Source organism: Mastigoproctus giganteus, chromosome 1 (genome assembly GCF_048544385.1).
Source record: "Mastigoproctus giganteus isolate SK-2022 chromosome 1, ASM4854438v1, whole genome shotgun sequence".
In the NCBI taxonomy this organism is placed as follows: domain Eukaryota; kingdom Metazoa; phylum Arthropoda; class Arachnida; order Uropygi; family Thelyphonidae; genus Mastigoproctus; species Mastigoproctus giganteus.
The window spans coordinates 75,878,714-75,900,102 of record NC_143575.1 but is presented as its reverse complement, the minus strand read 5'-3'; the positions used below and the strand labels follow the sequence as shown (position 1 = coordinate 75,900,102).

General features: G+C 34.4%; 1 protein-coding gene across 2 annotated transcripts in view; it reads left to right on the top strand.

The window, feature by feature from the left end:
* LOC150090900 (uncharacterized) overlaps positions 1-21,389 on the top strand; it is a 220,303-nt gene that overhangs the window by 163,066 nt on the left and 35,848 nt on the right. For both annotated transcript variants that reach the window (XM_090380589.1, XM_090380588.1), the window contains exons 5-6: positions 10,059-10,119; positions 17,113-17,220. In XM_090380589.1, the coding sequence (XP_090236715.1) occupies positions 10,059-10,119; positions 17,113-17,220 (169 nt within the window). The remainder of the gene's footprint in view (positions 1-10,058; positions 10,120-17,112; positions 17,221-21,389) is intronic.

Below are 21,389 nucleotides of genomic sequence, written 5' to 3'. Positions count from 1 at the left end.
AATGAGGCTCGTGGCAGAGAAGAAAAATGTATGGGATGCATATAAAGTATCAAGTTACACAGAAGCCTATAGCAGATATAAGCTAGTTTGTAATCATGTCGCAAAAGAGGTTAGGCAGGTGAAGGCAGATTACGAGAAATCATTGGCAAAGGATGCAAAGAAAAACAGCAAAGAGTTCTTTACTTATGTAAACTCTAGAAGAAAAGAGAAGAATCAGATTGGATCACTTAACATAGATGGGTTGACTGTTGATGATCATGCTCAGGTAGATGATAAACTGAATGAGTATTTTGCATCTACATTCACACATGAGGAGTTATTCAATGAGGGGAATGCCAGAAGTTTATCAAACTCTAACAGGGAGCTAAGTGATTTTGTAATAACTGAGAGCAAAGTGGAGGAGAAATTGTTGAAGTTAAATATAAAAAAGGCACCTGGGGTGGATGAGATCTCTCCAGTTATATTAAAGGAGGCAGAAAATGAAGTAAGCAAACCCTTAGCTATAATTATGAGAGCTTCCTTGGACTCAGGGGAGGTTCCATGGATTGGAGGTGTGCAAATGTATCACCAATTCACAAAGAGGGTTCAAAAGGTGACACAAGTAACTACAGACCTATTAGTTTAACTTGTATTCTGGGGAAAATAGAGGAATCACTGGTTAAAGAAGCTGAATGCCAAAAATAATTTTGATGTCATATACAGTACTTGGATTTCAGTAAAGCTTTTGATACTGTTGCACATGGAAGACTGCTGTACAAATGTAGAGGTATAGCATTAAGGGTAAGTTGCTACAATGGATAAAGGGATGGTTGAGTGGGAGACGACAGAGAGTGGTAATCAGTGGACACTGCTCTTCGTGGTCAAATGTTATTAATGGAGTTTCCCAGGGTTCAGCGTTGAGCCCATTGTTTTGTATATTTATCAATGATATTGATGAAGGTATATCAGGTTTAATGTCCAAGTTTGTAGATGATATAACGATTGGCAGGGTTGTTAATCACAGTACAGACAGTATGCTACTCCAACTGGATCTAGATAATTTAGGTAAATGGGCTGAGAAGTGGCAACTGAAGTTTCACATGGGTAGCAATAACCCAAGAGAAACATACTAACTGTGTGATACTACACTCAGGGAAGTGAAAAAGACCTGGCAGTAATCGTGCAGTCAAATATGCAGTTTGCTGAGCAGTGCAGAGGCACTCAGGGCAGGTCAATGGAGTCTTGTCAATGATATATAGGAATTTTGCTGGCAGGAACAGGAAGGTGATTATCCCATTGTATAAGGCAATGGTCAGGCCACACCTAGAGTACTATGTACAGGTCTGGAGGCCTCATTTTAGGAAGGATGTAGAGTTGCTAGAATGAGTACAAAGAAGGGCAGGCAACAAGATTGGTGAGGGGTGATCTTACCAAGAAAGGCTTAAGTTCTGCAAATTGCAGTGCCTGGAGAGTTAGTCACCTGCAAGATGATCTGATTGAGGTGTATAATGGCTTGAATGGGTTGAGCAAGCTGAATGCTGATGGGATCTTCCTCTTGTTCAGATTAAGAACCTGAGGGTTATAGTTTGAAATTGAGGAAAGCCAGTTGTAGAATAGATGTGTGGAAGTTTGCCTTTAGCCAGCAGGTAGTTGATTGGTGGAACAGACTTCCATCTTTTGTTGTGGAAGTTGATAGCCTAAATAAATTTAAAGCTGAGCTGGACAGGCATTTGGAACGAATGGATGGGTGAAATGGGAAGGTTTTTATTTTTTTTTATTTTTGGCTGATGCTGCATAAGCTTGCTTTCTTGCATCGTATGCCTCTACTAATGCTGAAGCATGCATAATTGTTCCAATTAAAGATATCAGAAATGTGCTAAGTTAAAATTTGATTTTTAGAGAAGTTATGTTTACTTATAATTAACAAGGAACATACAGTCTGTGCATGACATACATAAGAGATACGTTCCAGGACTTCTTACGTAAATCGAGTGTTATGTAACTCGGGAATGACTAATACATCCTCCATAAATATTGTTACCATATCCCTGATACCCCAAAATTACAAAAATCGCATAATATCGTCAGAAGAATGACGAAAAATAGTTATATACCATAACAATTAAAAACTTTATCTGGGGACAGCGGTGAAGTAGCCAGAGTGGCACATAAAAAAAGAAAACATAAAAGGAAACAAAAAATGCATGTTATTGTACTGTGAAAACTAATATGTATTTTGTTTGCCATGTAAGCTTTATAAGGGCTACTAAGAGAATTAAAATCAAAGTGTACATATTTAAGAAAACTGAACTGACTCCACAATTCAAAATGAAAGGAAGGAAAGGATGTAGAGATGAAGGGCTAGAGTGTAATTCTCCAAAGAAGTAGCGAATGGGACACAGTCCACATGGCTTGAATATTGTGGGGGTTTCTCTGAAATGCTTTGATGTAGTTCATCTGTCTCAAACAATCGTTGAATATTTCTTCAGAATTTTTAAAGCAGAAAATGAAGTGTTAACTCTAGTCATTTCCTAGATTCTAGTTACGCTGAAGATTATTATCCAGCATAGTTTGTATGGGAACGAAAATAAAAACATACTAATTGTTTACTTCATTTGACTTCCCTCTTATAGAAAGTATCTTTACGATGTTACCAAAAAAAATTTACATAAGTCTGAAGTTGCGTAACTCGGGTTTACGTAAGTTGGGGACTTACTGTATTTGATAAGTGGCCACCAGCTGATTGCGTTGATCATTTTAAATAAACATTTTGAGGCAAATTTTTCAGCAGTGGTATATATAAAATCAAAAAAGAATTGACTGACAAACGAAACCACAGATTAGTAAGAACAGATAGTCAACTTCCACAGACAACCATTGTAGTACGAAAAAAAAAATCTCAGTATCTTCACAAGTATTTACCAGGTAAACAGTAGATCTTGTAATCCTTTACTTTACTTTACTTTACTTTATAAATAGAATATTTAAATAAATATTCTATTTATATGCTGGATGGCCACATTGGGTCAGAGGAGTTCTCTAGATAGAGAATAGAATAACATTACCATATTTTTGTTATGAAATGTTCACTGAGGATTCTGTATTATTTTGAATTTTACTATGGAAGATTTATATCAAACATGTCTCATCCAGAAAATAATTCTTAAAAACATACCATGTTGGTTTATTAACCCCATACCAAGTGCACAAAAAATTAGGGTTGGGGGGAATCTTTTTTTTTTTTTTTTTTTTAATTAAAAAAAATTGTTTTTAATGCCACCTATAATTTCAATTCTTTCTGAACACAACTGAAAAATCCAAATATTCTATATTAAAAACATATTTTTAATTTTTTAAAATTAAAACTCACTTGAGACCTATCAGAGATTGAATGCAAATTTCAAACTGCACCTTTGAGCCTATGCTTTTATTCAAGGAGAGCACCTCAATACCAGGAGTGCTCATTGCATGAACATGGTGTGCATGTGTAAACAGTTTGATTCCAAATGATAAATTGATATCAAAGCCAGTGGTTTTACTGATTGGTGGAAAGTGGGCAGCAGTAACGCAAAATTACTGTGAATATCTCATCGTGACATATGCCAGTCAGCACATGCATATCATTAGGGTTAACTTAATTATGATTTTTTTTTTTTTTTTTTTTGTTAATTGTGCAGTAATTAAGACATTTTTAAATTTTCTGCAGACAGTTCAAAGAAAATATTTTCAGCAACAGCTATTAGGGATTTCAGCTGACATATAATTGCAGCCGTAAATATGCACAATTGATCTTTAAATATTGAAAATTTTAATGCTATAATAAATTACTAGAATATGATATTTTCCCTACTGGCCTACTTTAAAATTAGCATAAAGTTAGCCTCTCTCAGCTTTGAAATTATAATATTATAGTAATATTGCAAGACTGTGATATTATAGTAATAACACAATTCTGAACTGTGTAATTGAATACTGTTTGGAATATGCCACAGATTAGTAAGAACTGATGTGTGGAATATACAACTGTCTCCAAATGTTTCAAACAAAAAAAAAAAAAAAAAAGCATTTGATTTGTGCTTGTTGGTGGTGATGATATGATGACACTGCAAACAGTCTATGGAAGTGTACTAAATTGTAGTTTAAATGGTATCTTTATTATGCATGTGACATTTGCTGAAATTGACATAAATGTTTTTCTGAAGTGAAAAATCAACCTCAAAATTACCACCAAATAATGTATAAAAAAATTTTTAAATTTATAAATGTTATAAAATTATCAATTTTATAACATTTCCACTTCTTTCACTACTGTTTTTTTTTTTTTTTTTTTTTCATGTTTTATGAAGCTTATTTTTTATATTAATGTTAAAATGTTTCACTCTGCCATCATACGAGAAAGCTTTCCTAAAAGCTTTTTGCTTATCTTTTTTTGTTAAAATCAGTTGGTCATCAGACTTGTCTGTTTTTAATGGAATAGATAGGCTAATGGTGAACTAAAGTTTGCAAAAGAAAAGACATAAGAAATTAGTCTTTGAAAATATGACTTTTCAAATAACATTTTTTTTTTTCTCATTTTGAGAGACTGTTGTTATTAATAGCATGTTCCACTATAAATGAACATCACTTTCTAAGACAAAGAAGTACTGTATATTGTTATTCATCTTTAATGTGCTACCAACAGCTATCACTATAGTGGTTTCACCACTTGTCACTCATTTGGAGAGGTTTGGATTTGAATGGAGGAATTTCTAAAGTCCTCTTCTGTCAAGGCTGTGGCTGTTCAGTCTCAGGTTGAAGGAATAGGTTTTTTCCTGGTGGATTATTCGTGGCTTTTCAGCCCACACAACATGCAGATTGGCCCATTAGCATACATACAATTGTACAGGCATAATACACAGCAGAGCAACATGGACTAACTTGCTGATGCTCCTAAAAACCGACAACAGCAATATAGCCAACACCTATGTAATTTTATTTATATCAAAGTTAGCTTTTCACTCTGATAGGCTGCTGTTGTGGAATTCTAAGATAATTGTGTGGTATTAAAATATTTTATCTTTACTCTCTGATACTTAATGTTAAAGTCTAGATTAGATCATTATGATGACCTAGTAGTAGAATTTTAATGTGAAGAACCAGAAAAGGCTAAATCATTTTGTGATAACTGAAAGGAATGTGGCATTAAGAGTAAGTTACTGCTATGGATAAAGGGATGGTTATGTGGAAGAAGACAGTAGTTATCAATGGGCACTGATCTTTTTGGACTAATGTGGGGAACCCCAGGGTTCAGCTGGGCTCAGTGTCGTTTTCAATATTTATCAATGATATTGATTAAGGCATATCAGGCTAAATGCCTAAGTTTGCAGATGATACATATGTTGACAGGGTGATTAATCACAGTTATCAGGGTGAAGTACTTCACAACAAGATCTAGGAAAATTGGGTTGATGGGCTGAGAATTGGCAGTTGAAGTTTAACATTGACAAATGCAAGGTACTGCTTATGGGTAGCAGTAACCCCAGAGTAAGTTATGACTGTGTGGTACTACACTTAGGGTAGTGGAGAATGAAAAAGACCTAGGGGTAATTGTGCAAGAGATATGAAATTCTCTGAGCAGTGCAGACATGCTGTCAGGACGGCTCAGGGTTTTGTCAATGATATTCAGAAACTTTGCTAGCAAGGATAAGGAGGTGGTAATCCCTTTATATAAGGCCATGGTTAGGCAATATCTTGAATACTGTATACAGGTATGGAGGCCTCACTTTAGGAAGGATGTAGATCTGCTGGAATGGGTAGAGAAAGGCAACCAGACTGGTGAAGGGAAAAAAAGGTGCTCTTACCTAGAAAGGTTCAATTTCAGTTCTGGAAATTGCAGCATCTCGAGGCTAGACATGTGCAGGGTGATCTGATTGAGGTGTTTAAACTCTTGAGTGGATTGAGTAAGCTGAATGTTAATGGCAGTCTTCCACTTGCTGAGACTACACACTGAAGGGGCATAAATTCAAGTTAAGGATGGTTGCAGGATAGATGGACAGAAGTTTGCCCTTCAATCAGTGGGTGGTTAATTGTTGGAACAGGCTTCTATCTGTTGTTGTGGAAGTGGATGGGTTGAATAAATTCAAGGAACCACTAGATAAATACTTAGAAGGCATGGATGGATGAACTGTGTAAGTTTTTAAAAATTTTTTTTTTGGCTGATTCTATATAAGCTTGCTTTCTTGCATCATTTGCCATTATTACTACTACTACTACTACTTTGTTTAGTAAGTATTTGTGAATCTATATTTCAAATATATGCAATAAAATATAGTTCCCAAAATTTGCTTTCTAAAACATGGGTACATCTTATGTTCCAGTTCAATTTATCAGCTGAAAAAATGTTACTTTAATCGTGTACTTTAAAATATGAATTTAAGATTAGTGGCTTTTTTTATTGTACAATCATCAAAAGTAATCTAAAAATGTCTATTTTATGTGAGAAAATTTTAGAGTTGTTTTCACTACCCCCTTTTCTCAATCATTTCTGGATCAGAGATTTTTAAAATATGGCAATTCTACCTTGGGCTTCCCTGAATCTTTGGGCTTCCACACAAACTATATACCTAATAGTTTTGCCTCTGAAAAACTGCCATTGTAGCAGGACCATATCAAGCCATCTCAGTGCCTGGACACAAATTGGCAAATGCTGTCACTCACTACATGAATAGGACATGTAGCAGTATTATTATTATTATTATTTTTTTGTTCCTGAGAGATTTCTGGGTTGCCATGTTAACTCACTGATTGTAGATACAAAGAATTAAAATAAGCTGCCATGTATTTCTTACCGATTTTTTTTGTTACTAAGAAAAATGGGTATTGTTATTTTAAAAAAAATGTGATCAAATAGGGCAATGCTCAGGAAGCCGTGAAGCTATATCAATATTTTTTCCCCTTTAATTTCTTTGCATCATGCAAATGTGGAAAGGTTTTATTTGAAAATAAAGAAGAGCAAAATCTAATAGAAATTTGTACATCAGAAGCAATTTTGCAAGTAGCAAGTTCAAGCCCATCACCACCAAATACGGAGGATGCGGAAAGGTCAGGGAATGATCACCGCATATCCCTGAGCAATATGGCCTTAGTTGCTAATGCTCCTAAATAACAAATAACAAGCAAGTAGCAACTTATAACAGATTGACTATGCTTGGAATATAACTTTGTTATAAAGCAAAAAATTTAAAATAAACAGGACCTAGTGAAAACACAACCAATAATCATGAATAGAATTATATGGTGTTTTGATCTTTGTGTTTTTGTAGTTAAATGTTTTTTCCTATGTGAAACAGGCCTCCGTAGCCGAGTGGGCAGGAGCTTGAGTGCAGTAGCACACGCTCTGAGTAGTCCGGGATTCAAGCCCCTGACTGCTGAATACGGTCGATCTGCCAACCTGCACTGGACCAGCATGGCAGATTATGGTCCATTTCCTTCAGCATGAATTGTTGAGGGGCCTTCCATCCTGCAGTGGGTTGATAATGCCTGCACTTTACTTTTTTTTTTTTTTTTTTTTTATATGAAACATTCATAGTATCTGGTTTAGGATTTTTGTGTTCCTATAGTTAATTGATTGATAATTGCACTTAAACCAAAAACAAAGAAACTTTTATAGATGTTTTTGTGCACTATTATATGAAATAATATTAGTATTACTAAGGTTAGATGCCTTAGAAGAGGTAGGGAGGCAAAAATTGCATTCCTCTAGCATTTATAGGTAGTTTCCACAAAAGTACCAATATTTTTTTTTTTTTCTTTTTAGTGCATTTTATCCTAATTTTTCATCTTCAGAATTTTTGTCCCAGATTCCATCCCTGAAAATCAGGTCACCCTATACATGATGCCATTGAGTTGGTGTTGGTTATTGTAATACAGAAAATAAACTCAGCCCTGTACCTGTTAATAAAAATAATATTCTTTTCTAAAAATCTTGCCTTGATTAGCAGTATTTATCTCTATTCACGTAAATACTTTTAGTTTGATATTGGTAGAAATATGAGAAGGAAATCGAAATGTACAGTAGCATTCTCTAAGAAGAGTTCACTCTTAGTTAAAAATGGATTTACCTGTTTAATAACTTCTTGGACTTTGGAAGTATCAAAACAAAAATATACAAATTAAGTTTATTTGTTTGTTTGCTGGTTTTTTCATTAAAAATTGTTTCGATGAATAGGTATTTTAAGCAGAACCGGGCCCAGGTCTATCAGCGCCCTGCACAAGATTTTTTGGTGCACCCTCTCCAACTTCCAATTAAGTTTATGTATTATTTTTACTATTAACTGAAAAATACTTTATTTTTATTTTAAAAAAGAAACAATGTATGAGAGCCCCTGTAAAACTGCAGCCATTATCAACCCACTGGAGGATGGAAGCCTTCTCAACAATTCAGTGGTGAGGGAAATGGACCATAATCTGCCACGCTGGTCCAGTGCAGGTTGGCAGATCGACCATATTTAGCAGTTGGGGGCTTGAACCCCGGTCTACTCAAAGAGCGTGTGCTACTGCACTCCCGATCCTGACCACTGGGCTACGGAGAGCCCCTGTAAGATAGAATCAAATGTATTATTTATGAAATAAATAAATTAACCACATTTTGCAATATAATGTTATTTATTATAATAGACTTGAGATTTACAGCAAATCAGTGAATTTTCAGGGCATTTTGCACCCCCTAAATTTTGCTGCACTGCTTGATTGTTCTTGAAGTCAGCCCTGATTTTAAGAAAAAAACTGTGAAACAAAAATTAGATGTTTTTGTGGGAAAAAGTCCCTGTAACACCAACTTGTTAAAATCTAAAAATATTTTAAAACATTGTTTATCTTATGAAACTGAAAATGGCTACAATAGTAGGATAGACACTATAACAAGTTCTACACACACACACACACACACACACACACACACACACACACACACACACACACACACACACACACACACACACACACACACACACACACACACACACACACAAGTTGGTATAGTAAATATTGCTTTCAGTGGGATGAACTGCAAATAAAATTTGCCATTTCCTGGGAGGGTTATGGTGTTTTCAAATATGCAAGTTTAAAGACCTTGAATAAGATGCCCCTCTAGGCAGGTGCTCTGCCTATACATTTAGATAAATAAAATATGTATTTCTTTTAAGTTTATTTTATTTGAATGATTATTATAAATTTGTTACAGTTCATGTACTCTGAAAATTTAGTCTACTTTTATTTCTTAAAATGTCGACTTTTTTATTGCTGTGAACTTTATGGCGACAAAGCCACGCAACTTAAATTCTGCTTCAGGTGGCAGAATTTCATATTTGGTAGCAGCCAGTACTGGGCTCTGTAAAGTAGAACATTAGCAACAAGATATCTTTGGGCTTAAGCAACTATCTAGATAATCAACAGCATAGTCATCCTGGTTAAGTCCTACTAGATGAGTTTCCTTGCAAGGCCACCATTCCAAATTTAGGATAGGAAGGATTGTAACCAGGAGTTGACCCTAGCCACCATAAATAAGTAACATAACTGTTTTGCTTTGTGTTATTGTAGCATTTAATTTCAGTTGTACAATAAAAAATAAAAGAGTTAGTTAGGTGTCCCTTTTCCATGGTGAAGGTTCTGTATATTTTTAATATGTTTATTTATAGGAAAGTGCATTGCATATGGGTTATTGCTACTTTACCTGCTTATCCCTTTCATGTATTTTGAATTCTTAAGGAAAAGAGGGAAAATTTCAGAAAACTGCAGGTTTGTTCTTTTCGTAATATTAAGCAGTTCATTGCTTATGAGGCAGAACTTTCTTTTCAAACAAAATTTAAAGTAGTGATTATATAGAATGCCCCTCTAACTCAATGGAGATTTTCCTTGTGAAATAATGAATGCAGAATATTGAGGGGGGGAAAAGTGGCTTCAAATGTAGTTTAAACTCAATCAGTTAAAAAAAATTATCATTGTTTGCAGGCTGTATTGTAAGCATTAGGCATACTAATTAATGCAAATCATGTTTTTTCTTCTATAAATTATCTTAACAAATATTTATTTCCCCCCCACAGATTTTCTAGATGATTCAGAATCTGGAATTGGTGACTGTGATCCTGCAGATGATAATGCACGGTTAGTATTATACATATCTATTGTCGTATGCATGCATAAATAAATTTTCATCTGCTCAGTTATCATTGTTTATTACTTGATGAGGCTGAACACAGCTAGTAGTCAGAGGCCACCCAGAGATGTCTGCAGAGTGCCAACTTCTCACACAGAAGATTCATCCTTTGTGTAAGAGTGGATCTGTTTTTCTGGTTGGCTGTGTTATCAGTTTCATTTAGTGTATAGTATTTGATATTCATTTATGGTATAGTATTTAATATTCTTTTAAATCTTTCATAGTAATATATGTTTTGATTTTTAATACATGCAACCTTGATATAATGCATCTCTACATACCGCAGTTTCAGATATACTGTGTGTATGATCATGTTCCCCAAAACAAATTACAAAAAAAAAAAGAGTAGTGTGTTCAAAGAAGTAGTAGTTTCGTATTGGAAACTGGAAAAGGCGAATACTGTATATCGATGCTGTAGTTGTAAAATTAGCAGAAGGTATATTCTATGAATGTTATGAAAAGTAGACGGTATACTCTATGAATGTTATGAAAAGCAGTATGTATATATATGGCATATATATTAAAAAATAATAAAACTATAAGTACTGCTTAAGAATCAAATTATAATAAATTTTTTTTTAAATTTTCATTAAGTGTTTTAATAATATTTGTTTTTTCAAGTCTTTCAAAAACCAGAAGGTATACACTATTCACCTAAAAAAAAAAAAAAAAAATCCAGTGGGTATATGACGTATACCCGCATATACCCCCACTACAGCCCTGCTGTATATACTCGTATCTACTGTACATCCTACTATTGTATTTCCAAAAGGAGATATTAGCTCAAAATTGGCTGTATATTCACTTTGATATATTGAGTTTCAGTTGCAGAGTAATTTTTGTAAACAACAAGACGTAAGAGACTAATTACTTTAGACACTCAGTTTCTCTCCTCAGCTAGACATGCAATAAAAGAGTATATCAGTGAAGCACTAATTACAAATAGCTACCTCTGGAGGAGAATACAGCTACTGTTCATCAAGTGTGTTATGTTAGTTACAAAGTAAATTTTTGTAAACAATGGCCCATGACATCCTTTCTTTGACTAGAAGTTACACTTAGGACAGCATAAACTGATAACGGCTAAACTAAACAAAAATATAAGTGAACTGACAAGGATTTATGGAGAAATCACATGACTTCACTTCAACACCATGATAGGCTGGACAGTTGGTTTTCTCAAAACACGGTAAATTCTAGGGCATCAGAAATAAATACATGACAAAATTAGTAAAGCAGTAGGGCTGAAGTAATGGCCACCAAAAGAAAAAATTATACAGTTGAAGGAAAGTTAAAAAGATTATCAAAAGAGTTGAGTGGGGAAACAAAATGCAGTATATTTTGATGGTGTGGAATTCTAGAAGGAACAATCCATGGTTGGATGAAAGAGGAAGAAAAATTGTGTTCATTCATAGACTCCATAGAAACTGAAGTAGACTCCAAAAAAAAAAAAGAAAGAAAACTAGAATTTGTGAAAATGGTGATGTGGACCAATGCTTGTATAAATGGTTTCTACAGAAGTGTAGTAGTGAATGAATTCCGATAAATGAGGTAATTTTGAAAGCATAGGCACTTCATAAGTTACTTGGTGGAGATGATGACACATTTAAAGCATCTGAAGAGTGGCTTTGGAGATGGAAGGCTCATCCTGGTATATCCCAAGTTAGTCTTTTAGACAAAATTTGCATTTGGCGACATTGCAGCAGCAGAAGTGTTTCCCGAATTTCTGCATAATGTGTTTCAAGATGGCGAATTCACAGATGAACACTATAGAACTGTGATGAAATAGTGCTGTACTATAACTTCTCCCCAACAAGGCACTGGATATTAAAAAGGCACCCAACAAAGTTGAGCATAAAAACTAACAAGGAGAGAATTACTGTGTGCAAACAAGACTGGAAATCACAAGCTAAAGCCACTGTGCATCAGCGAAAGTTGAAGTCCCCAGTGTTTTAAGCACATCAGTCTGAAATCTCTACATGTGATTTATAAAAATCACAGGAAAATGCTTTGGTGACAAGTGATATTTTTGCTTCATGGTTTGAAAGTGAGTTTGTACCATTAGTGAGATGCCACTTGCTTTCCAAAAAACTTAAAGAAAAAGACTCTGTTACCATTGGATCATTGCCCAGCTCATCCTTCAGCTGATATCCTGAAATTGAAAGATCAGAGTTGCATTTCTGCCAAAAAAACACAACTGCACTAATTCAACACATGGATCAAGGCATTTTTCAAGCCTTCAAAGCCTACTATCATTGTGCGCTACTTGTTGGTGTTTGTGAACTCAGAAATTTTTAAGTTCTAGAATTTCTGAAAACATTAACACTGAAAGACAATATTGGATTAGCTGGGAGAAAGTAAGCTCAAAATAATTAAAAACTGCTGGAAAAAAATGTATTGGAAAAGAAGAGATTAATAATAATAACCTTGAATTAGCAGCATTTTCAGAACAAGAAGTAACGACTGCTTGGTGGCACTCGTGCAGCAAATGACCTGGCTGCTTGGATAGACAGACCTGAGTGAGGAAGAAATTGCAGCCTCTGTGAACAGTGAAAAGTCAATTAACAAACAGAAGGCCAGTGACATAGGGAGTGGCACAGAAGATAATGGGATAACTTGTGTAAGGAAATGAACAAAAGTGCTTGAAAACATTAATGAGGTGATGGTGTGGTTAGAATGTCAGAGTGATAGTGAACTTCATTTATTGCATCCGACCACTATTAAGAATTATATACTGAAAAAATGCTGTTATCATCAGTTCTAGCAAACTAAATTGTATATGACTCTTTCAGGACAGATGTGCAAAATGTTAGTCCATAGCAGTATTGTGTATTAGTAGAATGTAAAGGGAATGATGTAACTTTTGGTGTTTTAGTACGTATACTCAAAAAACATTAGTAAATAAAGTATTTATTTACTAAGTAAATACTTTAATTAATAAATTTAATATTTATGAGGTGTGACAATAAAGCTTCGAGAATAATTTTGTTTCCGTCAAAGTGGCCACACTGTAAACCGTCATGTCCTCTCACTGTGTAGCCTGAATTCCCCCCCCTCTACCTGCATGCAAAAGGGTAAACGTCATTCATTTCAGTCATACAAATTGGTTCACGTAAAGACGTGTTTCACTTCCGTGTTATGTTAAAAATGGAATGCAATTTAGAGCAAGTTGTGATAAAATTTTTGGTGAAAGTGGCGAATCATCAATGGATATTTATGAAAAGTTGACCAGAGTTTATGGAAATGATACCATGTCAAAACGATGCATTTTCAATTGGGCAAAACAGTTTCGAGAAGGACGTGAATTCGTCAAAGATGCTGAGCTTTAAGGCATCCTTCCACGACTCGACATGATGAAAACATTGTTCGTGTGCATGATTTTGCTTGAAGCAATAGGTGGTTAACCACAAGAATGATTGCCAAAAAACTAAACATTAATTGAGAAAGTGTTAGATTAATTTTGACTGAAAATTTGTTGATGAGGAAAGTGTGTGCAAAGCTGTACTGAAAACCTCTTTCATGAGCAGAAAGAAATTCGGTTGCGACATTCTCAGTTGAAAAGCATTGAAGGTGTTCCAGATTTGCTTTCTCGCGTGATTACAGGGGATAAAAGCTGGGTATTTGCTTATGACCTTGAAACAAAAAGGCAAAAAAAAAGGCTTCCTTGCCAAGACCCAAAAAAGTGAGAATGTCAAAGTCAAAAGTGGAAACCATGTTAATTTGCTTTTTTGATTGAAAAGGAATCATCCACAAAGAGTTTGTTCCACCTAATGAAACTGTCAATTGACAATTTTACCTTCAAGTTTTGGAAAGGCTTCGCAAACGAGTCAACTGGGTTCGGCCTGAAATTGCTTTGTCTTGGATTTTGCAACATTGCAGCACCCTTCGTATTTGCCTGATTTGTCTCCTTGTGACTTCTTTTTATTTCCTCGACTAAAAGGAGTCATGAAACGAACGTATTTTCAGTCAGTTTCTGAAATTCAGAGTAATGTAATGCGGTATTAAAACAGATACCAGAAAGTGAGTACCAGAAATGTTACAATCAGTGGATTCTACGCTGGAATGTGTGTGTACAGTCTGAAGGGGACTACTTTGAAAGTGATGACCTCATATCTGTATAATTTTCAAAATAAAATTTTTAAGTGAATTATTCTTGAAACTTTATTGTCGCACCTTGTAATATTAAATAAGTTTTTACTAAGTAAAATGTATTTATGTTAAAAAGAACTGTGAAAAAATATTACAATTTTTTGCCTATAACACACTTCACTTGTAATGCGAGTATAAAAGTTGTCACCTGACATCCACATTATATTGAAGTTTTTTTTTTTTTTTCTTTGTTAGTTGTTGGCGCATCGGCTTCTGTGGCCATAATGCACCTCACAAAGTTTTTTGCAGTTCTCTGATCCAAGCCCGAGGCGAGATTCGAACCCACGACCTTTGGGTTGCCTGGCAGGCACTTTACCCACTGGGCTAGCCCGGTCGGCTATTGAGGAAGTTTCACTGTATTTAATTTTTCAATTATCTGTGCAGTTGAGTGATTGAAGAGAATTATGTTATCATTATAGTCAGAAATCTGAAATCTGGCAACCTCAGTACTTGGTACTTACCAGGCCTTAATTTTCCTGATTTTGGGTGATCATATTAAAAAATTTTTTTTTAAATATGATACCACCCATAAAAGCCATAATTTTTTTTTTTTAAATTTCTGTATTGCAAGTTATCATACATAGCATTATACAAGTATAGTTTTTTTCCCTAGAGAAAGGTAATGGACATAATAAAAAGTAAATATGTAGTATAAATTGTGCAATATAATAAAAATAAAATTAAGCCAAAAAGTTGGTAATAAGATGGAATGGTAATGCAAGGAAATGAACTTGTTTTCCATCTATCAAAAAATAAATATAAAATAATAAACATTCTCGTATTATTTCCATTGTTAAAAAGTGCCCATCCAGTTATTCTATGAATTTTGTCAAATTATCTTCCTCAGCCACTGATACAGACAGTTTATATGTCAGCATTCCACAACTCACTGCCCAATGGTAAACTTCATAAGCTTTAGCCTACTGTTTCTCCCTAAGATTGTGTAGATTTTTCTCCGTTTTTATTATCAGCTAGTATATTCCTCCCTCGTTCATTTTACTGATCCTTCAGGGCCTTACTTCAGTCAATTTCATCTTAAGTGTATAGTTTCCCAGCTTTGACCAATCTTCTAAGTAGTTCCTGGTATAATACTTGGTGCTCTTCACCAATCCATTTACCCTTCTTTGCACCTTCTCAACAAGTTCTTTATCATTTTGCATGTTTCTTTAGGTGTCACCTCCAGACCTGCAGATACAGTATTCCAAGTGTGCTCTCACCATTATCTTATGGGAAGGACAGTTGCGCATAATTGCTTCACCAAAGACCTAATCCTGGGTCTTTGCCAATATAACAATGACTTGTGTAATGCATTTTAAAGGGCACACTTTTTGGTGTTACTTAATTTTCTTTTAGTTGGCATATGTGAGAATAAAAACAGATGAAAGGTTGTTAGCAATGTTTTTTATAAGCAACAAGGCTGAAAGTTCTAAAATATTCCCTAAACAGTAAACATGTTTAGTGAATCATTACCCCAGTCTAATGCTTCATGTACAAATCTTGTACAACGAAATCTTGTATAATCTTGTTTAGGAACAGAATGAGATAATTTCATGAATTAATAAATTTGTTGTGGGAGTGTGTTAAAAACATTTTTTCTGAGGTGAAATTTACACTATACATCGAATTCTTGTACTATTTGGTGAATGGACAACAATCGAAGAACATTTACAGATTTCTGGTGTTTTACTGGATTTGCCCATTTTTCTAAATATGTGTTCTTGTTTATACTCTGGCACAATCACCGGGTCAGAGGAGTTTACGATAAATCACGAATGCAATAATTAATTGTATATAGCAGTCACTGGCTTGAACTAAGATCCACTACTGCACTCTTGTTCTTGGCCACTCGACTATGTCAGGCCATGGTGCCAGATAATGGATTATTGGATTTGGGAGGTTCATCTGTATATATTAACATACTTTTGAAACCGTAGCTTGGAATAAAATATTACCTACATTATATTTTTGTCCATTAATATAATATTTTAAATAAACAAAAAAGTTTTTAAAATAGTTTTAGCTTCAGTATTGAAACAATGATTTTTATATATATATTTAAACCAGTTTCAGTCTATATAAGAAGTGTATAGTAAATGGTTATCTTGTAGAAGTGAATATGTTTCACATTATAAATGGACAAAAGTTTTATTTGTTCTGCAGTTTAGGGCATAAAAGCTAGATTAACAGATATATTTTTAATCTTTTTTAAGTTATTTAATTTTTCCAAATACAATAGAGATTATTATATCATTATTTCAGCTGCTCTGTAGTTCAGAACAGAACTTTAAGATGGAAGATAAATATTCAGTTGAAATCGATCTGTGTATTACTACTGGTTATGTTGCACTACCAGCAACAGTGGTTATATGTAGCATATATAACTGGTGTAGTATTATAATCTTATAAATCTTAAAAGAATGTTACTGTATTCATTTAATAAACCATTGTCTTCCTATTTGATAGAATACAATGCATCTAAAAGTTGCAACTTTTTTTGCAACTTGATTAAATGTTAATTGAATACGCACTTCATTTCTACTACCAGATCTTGACATTGGTTTGGTTCAGTTTCAACAGCATTGCAGGTAGTGTAGCAAGTGAAGGACTCAATGCAGTCAATTCACCAACTTTTATTTCTTACAAAGTATTTTTAACTGTACAAATGCAGTGATGGTTATTAGGCTTAGATGTGACTTCATTAAAGATATCAAAATTTTAATTATTAAAAGAAATTAATATCCTCACGCATACTAGAATTTATTTCAGTATTACTAAATTTTGAAACGTTGCAGGACACAATGTGCTGATGCTAAGGAAACATTAGGAGAATGGTGTATTCCTTTTGGAGATTTAGAATTCAAGGAAAGATTACGGCATGGACGTCATGGTGACATATATCGGTAAGAATTTAATACTGTGGATTTCTTCTTTTACTAATTTCATACTAAACATGATTGAGTCCCGTATAAAATGTAGGTGCCTCCGTAGCCAGGTGGGAAGGAGCAGCAGTGCGTAGCACACGCTTCTTGATTAGACCGGGGTTCGAGCCCGTCACCACCAAATACGGAGCATGCGGAAAGGTCAGGGAATGACCACCGCACCGGAGCAATATGGCCTAAGTTGCTAATGCTCCTAAAAACCAAATAACAACAACGTATAAAATGTAAGAGTACAAAAAAAACAAAGTATAAAACAATAAATACAGAATTCTTCAACAAATGAAATTTGGAATACAATTTTAAAAATTAATAACACGAAGGGTAAGAAATCAAACTAAAAAAAAATATACAAAATATAGAGCTGTATAAAATATACATAAAAAATCTTTGCCATAATAAAACTTAGTTTAGAAAATTTTAGTTTAGGAAAGAATATTAACTGTCAAGAAATTCCTTGCCCTAGAGTGTTAGGTTCTAAGATGGCTCAATGGCAAACTTGGTTTTCTCCATACAATATCCAGGCAACAGCTTTTGACAAACATGAAGCCTCTGTAATAGATCATCAGGTCCTGTTTCTTGCAAAGTTGATTACTTCTGCAAACTATTTAACAAATATAGCTAGATTAATAACTGCATCTCCCAAAAGAAAAAAATTAAAAGAAACCAGCAACAATTCAACACTAACCTTTCCAGCCTCAAGAAAAATGGACAGAATGTTTTTGAATGTGCACATTCGTCTCAAATCTTCACAACATTGAATGCCAAAGATTTGTTAACTCTCATGCACACAGGAATCAAATTTCCAACTAGATAAAAGAAATACAAACAGCAACCTCCTTCATCCAAGTAATTAGCAGGCCCAGTGCCTAATGTACTGTATTGCAACTGTCGTATTTTATTAATACATGAATATTAATTTGTATTTATTGTTTTCTGTATATTGCTATATATAATGTGTATTCATTATTTAATTTCTTATGTACTAAATTATCTGCAACTAGTAATGTGCTATGAAGAGCTTGCTGTAATATGCAATAAATGAATATTTATTAGTATCAGTATTAGTACAGTCAGTTCTACTATAACGTGCATTTTCGTAATACAAATTTGCTCCAACATGACTGATATATTAGGGAAAAATGCAAGTGTGATGCGATTTTCGTGTTGGCTCATGCACGATTTCATCTGCAAGTGATACCATATGAATGCAAAACCCAGCATCGAGCTGAATGTAGCGACCTGTGCAGCAATACAGTTAGTCCTCATATAGCACGATAGTTGTGTTCCTAGAAACCCTTGTGCATATAAATAACAGGCCCTATGTGGGAAAATAGCATTAGGTGCCGACCACCCAAGATTAAACACACATTTGTAACCAAAACATTACCAAACACAATAAATAATCGTAATAAAATACTTATGTATTTTATTATACTTTTATTATACTATTATACTTATGTATAATAGTCATAATAAAATACTTATGTATTTTATTATGACTATTATGTAATAAAACATTTCTAATGCTTTTGCTTCTATCGTAAGCACTTGTTCTTTGTTTGATCTTCTATCCAAACAGATGACAGCCGTTCCATCTCTTCCAATTCTTTGTGTTGTGATCTAATGGATTTTGTTACCCTTTGAGTTGTTCCTGCTATGAAAGTTGTTTTTATTTTCTCTGCATTCTTTCTAATTTTTGGCATTGCCTCATTTAGGCCTGGAGCACATGCAGTATCACATGTCCTTTCATTTCGCTCAAAGCGTTTCACAATTTCATATTTTTTCTCTATCAATAGAGGTGGACTGACCATAAGCCTTACCGGGGAAACCCCAGGAGGCCAGAAGACAATGGAGGCAGGTATAATTTTGGCCATAAATGCTAGTATGAGGCCACTACAAATTTTCCTGGGTAAGAATTTTTGACCCACTCCACCTCTGTCTATCGATATTGCTTTTTTTTTTCTCTCTGAATCTGTAGTGTCTTCACCAGGATTTTCCTTTTCACACCTTTTAAGTATTTTACGAATTTTTAGGGAATAAAGCACAATTACAAAATGAGGAGGCACGCTTGATAGATATAAACAAAGCTGTGCATGTGTAGCAACTGAATAAACAACATCGTAAAGGCAGAGACACACTATTAACACCTCACTAGCTCACAATTTACGAAACACATTTCACCACAATAATGTAAAAACCCACACAATTCCAGCTATCGGTATTATCGCAAATGCAATTAGATAGTTTACTACCAGTTTATAACAGAAACCAACTGGAAATTGTTTTTGTTTTATGGTAGTGACTCCAGAAATGTGCTTCCATGTTTAACTGCCATTTTTTGTAAACACAAAGGCGAATTGTGCATAAGCAAATTCGGTTTGTGTTATATATGATATCATTCCCCTATTTATAAATCGTGTACGATCAAATTTGTGTAGTGTAAACACGTGTTACATGAGGACTGACCGTATGTACAAGTTTATGAAGCTCAAAAAATGCCAAATGTGTGAGAGCTATATTTCCCATTTACTATAGTTGTATTGGTTGGAGAAGACACATTGTTGCTATTCACTGTATTCACAAGACAACAGGTGATATTGTAGGTTGACTCATGTTTTCAGGAGCTCCTATTTTTCTGTTCGAACAGACATTTTGTGAGGCGTGATAGATATGGTCTTGGGTGGGACACATAACTCAAAGACATAATGACAGATGGACTAACAGAATGGTACCCAAGAGGAGATAAAAGAAAACCCGAAGGACAACAACAGAGATGAACAGATGAAATTCACGAGTTCGTGGGCAGTAAATGGATGGCCATTGCACAAAACAGGAGCTGGAGAAGCCTTCATCCTGCATTGGATTGAAAATGGCTGATGATGATGATAGCGTGAGCAGAGGAGCACATTTCTGGAGGTCACTACCTTAAAACAATAAAAACAATTTGCAGTTCTCGGTTTATTGGGCTTTTCTGTTAGTGCAATCTAATTATAAGTGGGCAGTAAACTCAATCTTACTGCATTTGTGATTATACTGATAGCTGGAATTCTGTGGGTTTTTACGTTTTTATGATGAAATGTGTTTCCCCTTCCACAGAATCTTCAATCAAATAAAACACAAATAAATTTCCAGAATATTCTCTTCATTCCTATTTTTTAAGCTTCGTAAACTTGTCTCATTTGGGAAATTTGTGTCCTGTGTTTGTCGTTGTTGATTGCTTATCTTATTTACTGTTTTAAATTTCACAATCCAAAAAAAAAAAAAAAAAATTGTGAAAACTTCATATCTTGTCAAGGTAAAGTGCTGTATTTACTGTAATATTTATTTATTTATTAGAAATTTAAGATGTTTAAACCTGTGTTAGCAATTTTATTGGGTTTCTAACTTTTTTTAGTATTTTACTTACAAGACTGAAAATTTTTTTTGAGTGCTCTGCCTCTTCCCTATTTTTCCCATAAGCCCTGTTGTTTTTAATGCATAAAACCATAACTCAGAGATTTCTAGGAACACATGTACTTTGTTATAGCAGAACTGACTGTAGTTGCAAATGATGCAAGAAAGCAACCTAATAAAACATCAGCCAAAAAAAAAAAAAAAAATCTTCCCATATCCTGTACTTCCCCTCCAATAACTTGTCTAGCCCACAGCAACAGATGAAAGTTTGTTCTAAAAATCAATCACCTGCTGGCCAAAGGCAATCTACTGAACATCTATCTTGCAACCATCCTTCAATATTTGAATTTATGTCCTCTCACATGTGTAGTCCAAGTAAGTACATGAATGCCACCAATATTGAGCTCTCAATCCATTCAAATATTTAAATACCCAAATAAGATCACCTTGCATGTGTCTTGTCTCCAGACAACACTACAGTTTGCAGGACTGAAGACTTTCTTTGTAGGACCACCCTTTTATTCCTTTCAGTAATCTCATTGCCCTTTTCTGCACCTGTTCCAATAGATCTACATTCTTCCCAAAATGAATCCTCCAGACCTGAATGCAGCTCTCAAGTTGTGACCTGAACATTGCCTTATACAATGGAATAATCATCTCCTTATCCTTTCTAGGAAAATTCCCATTGACAAAATATATCATTGGCAAAACTCCATGAGTTGTACTATTAACATGTC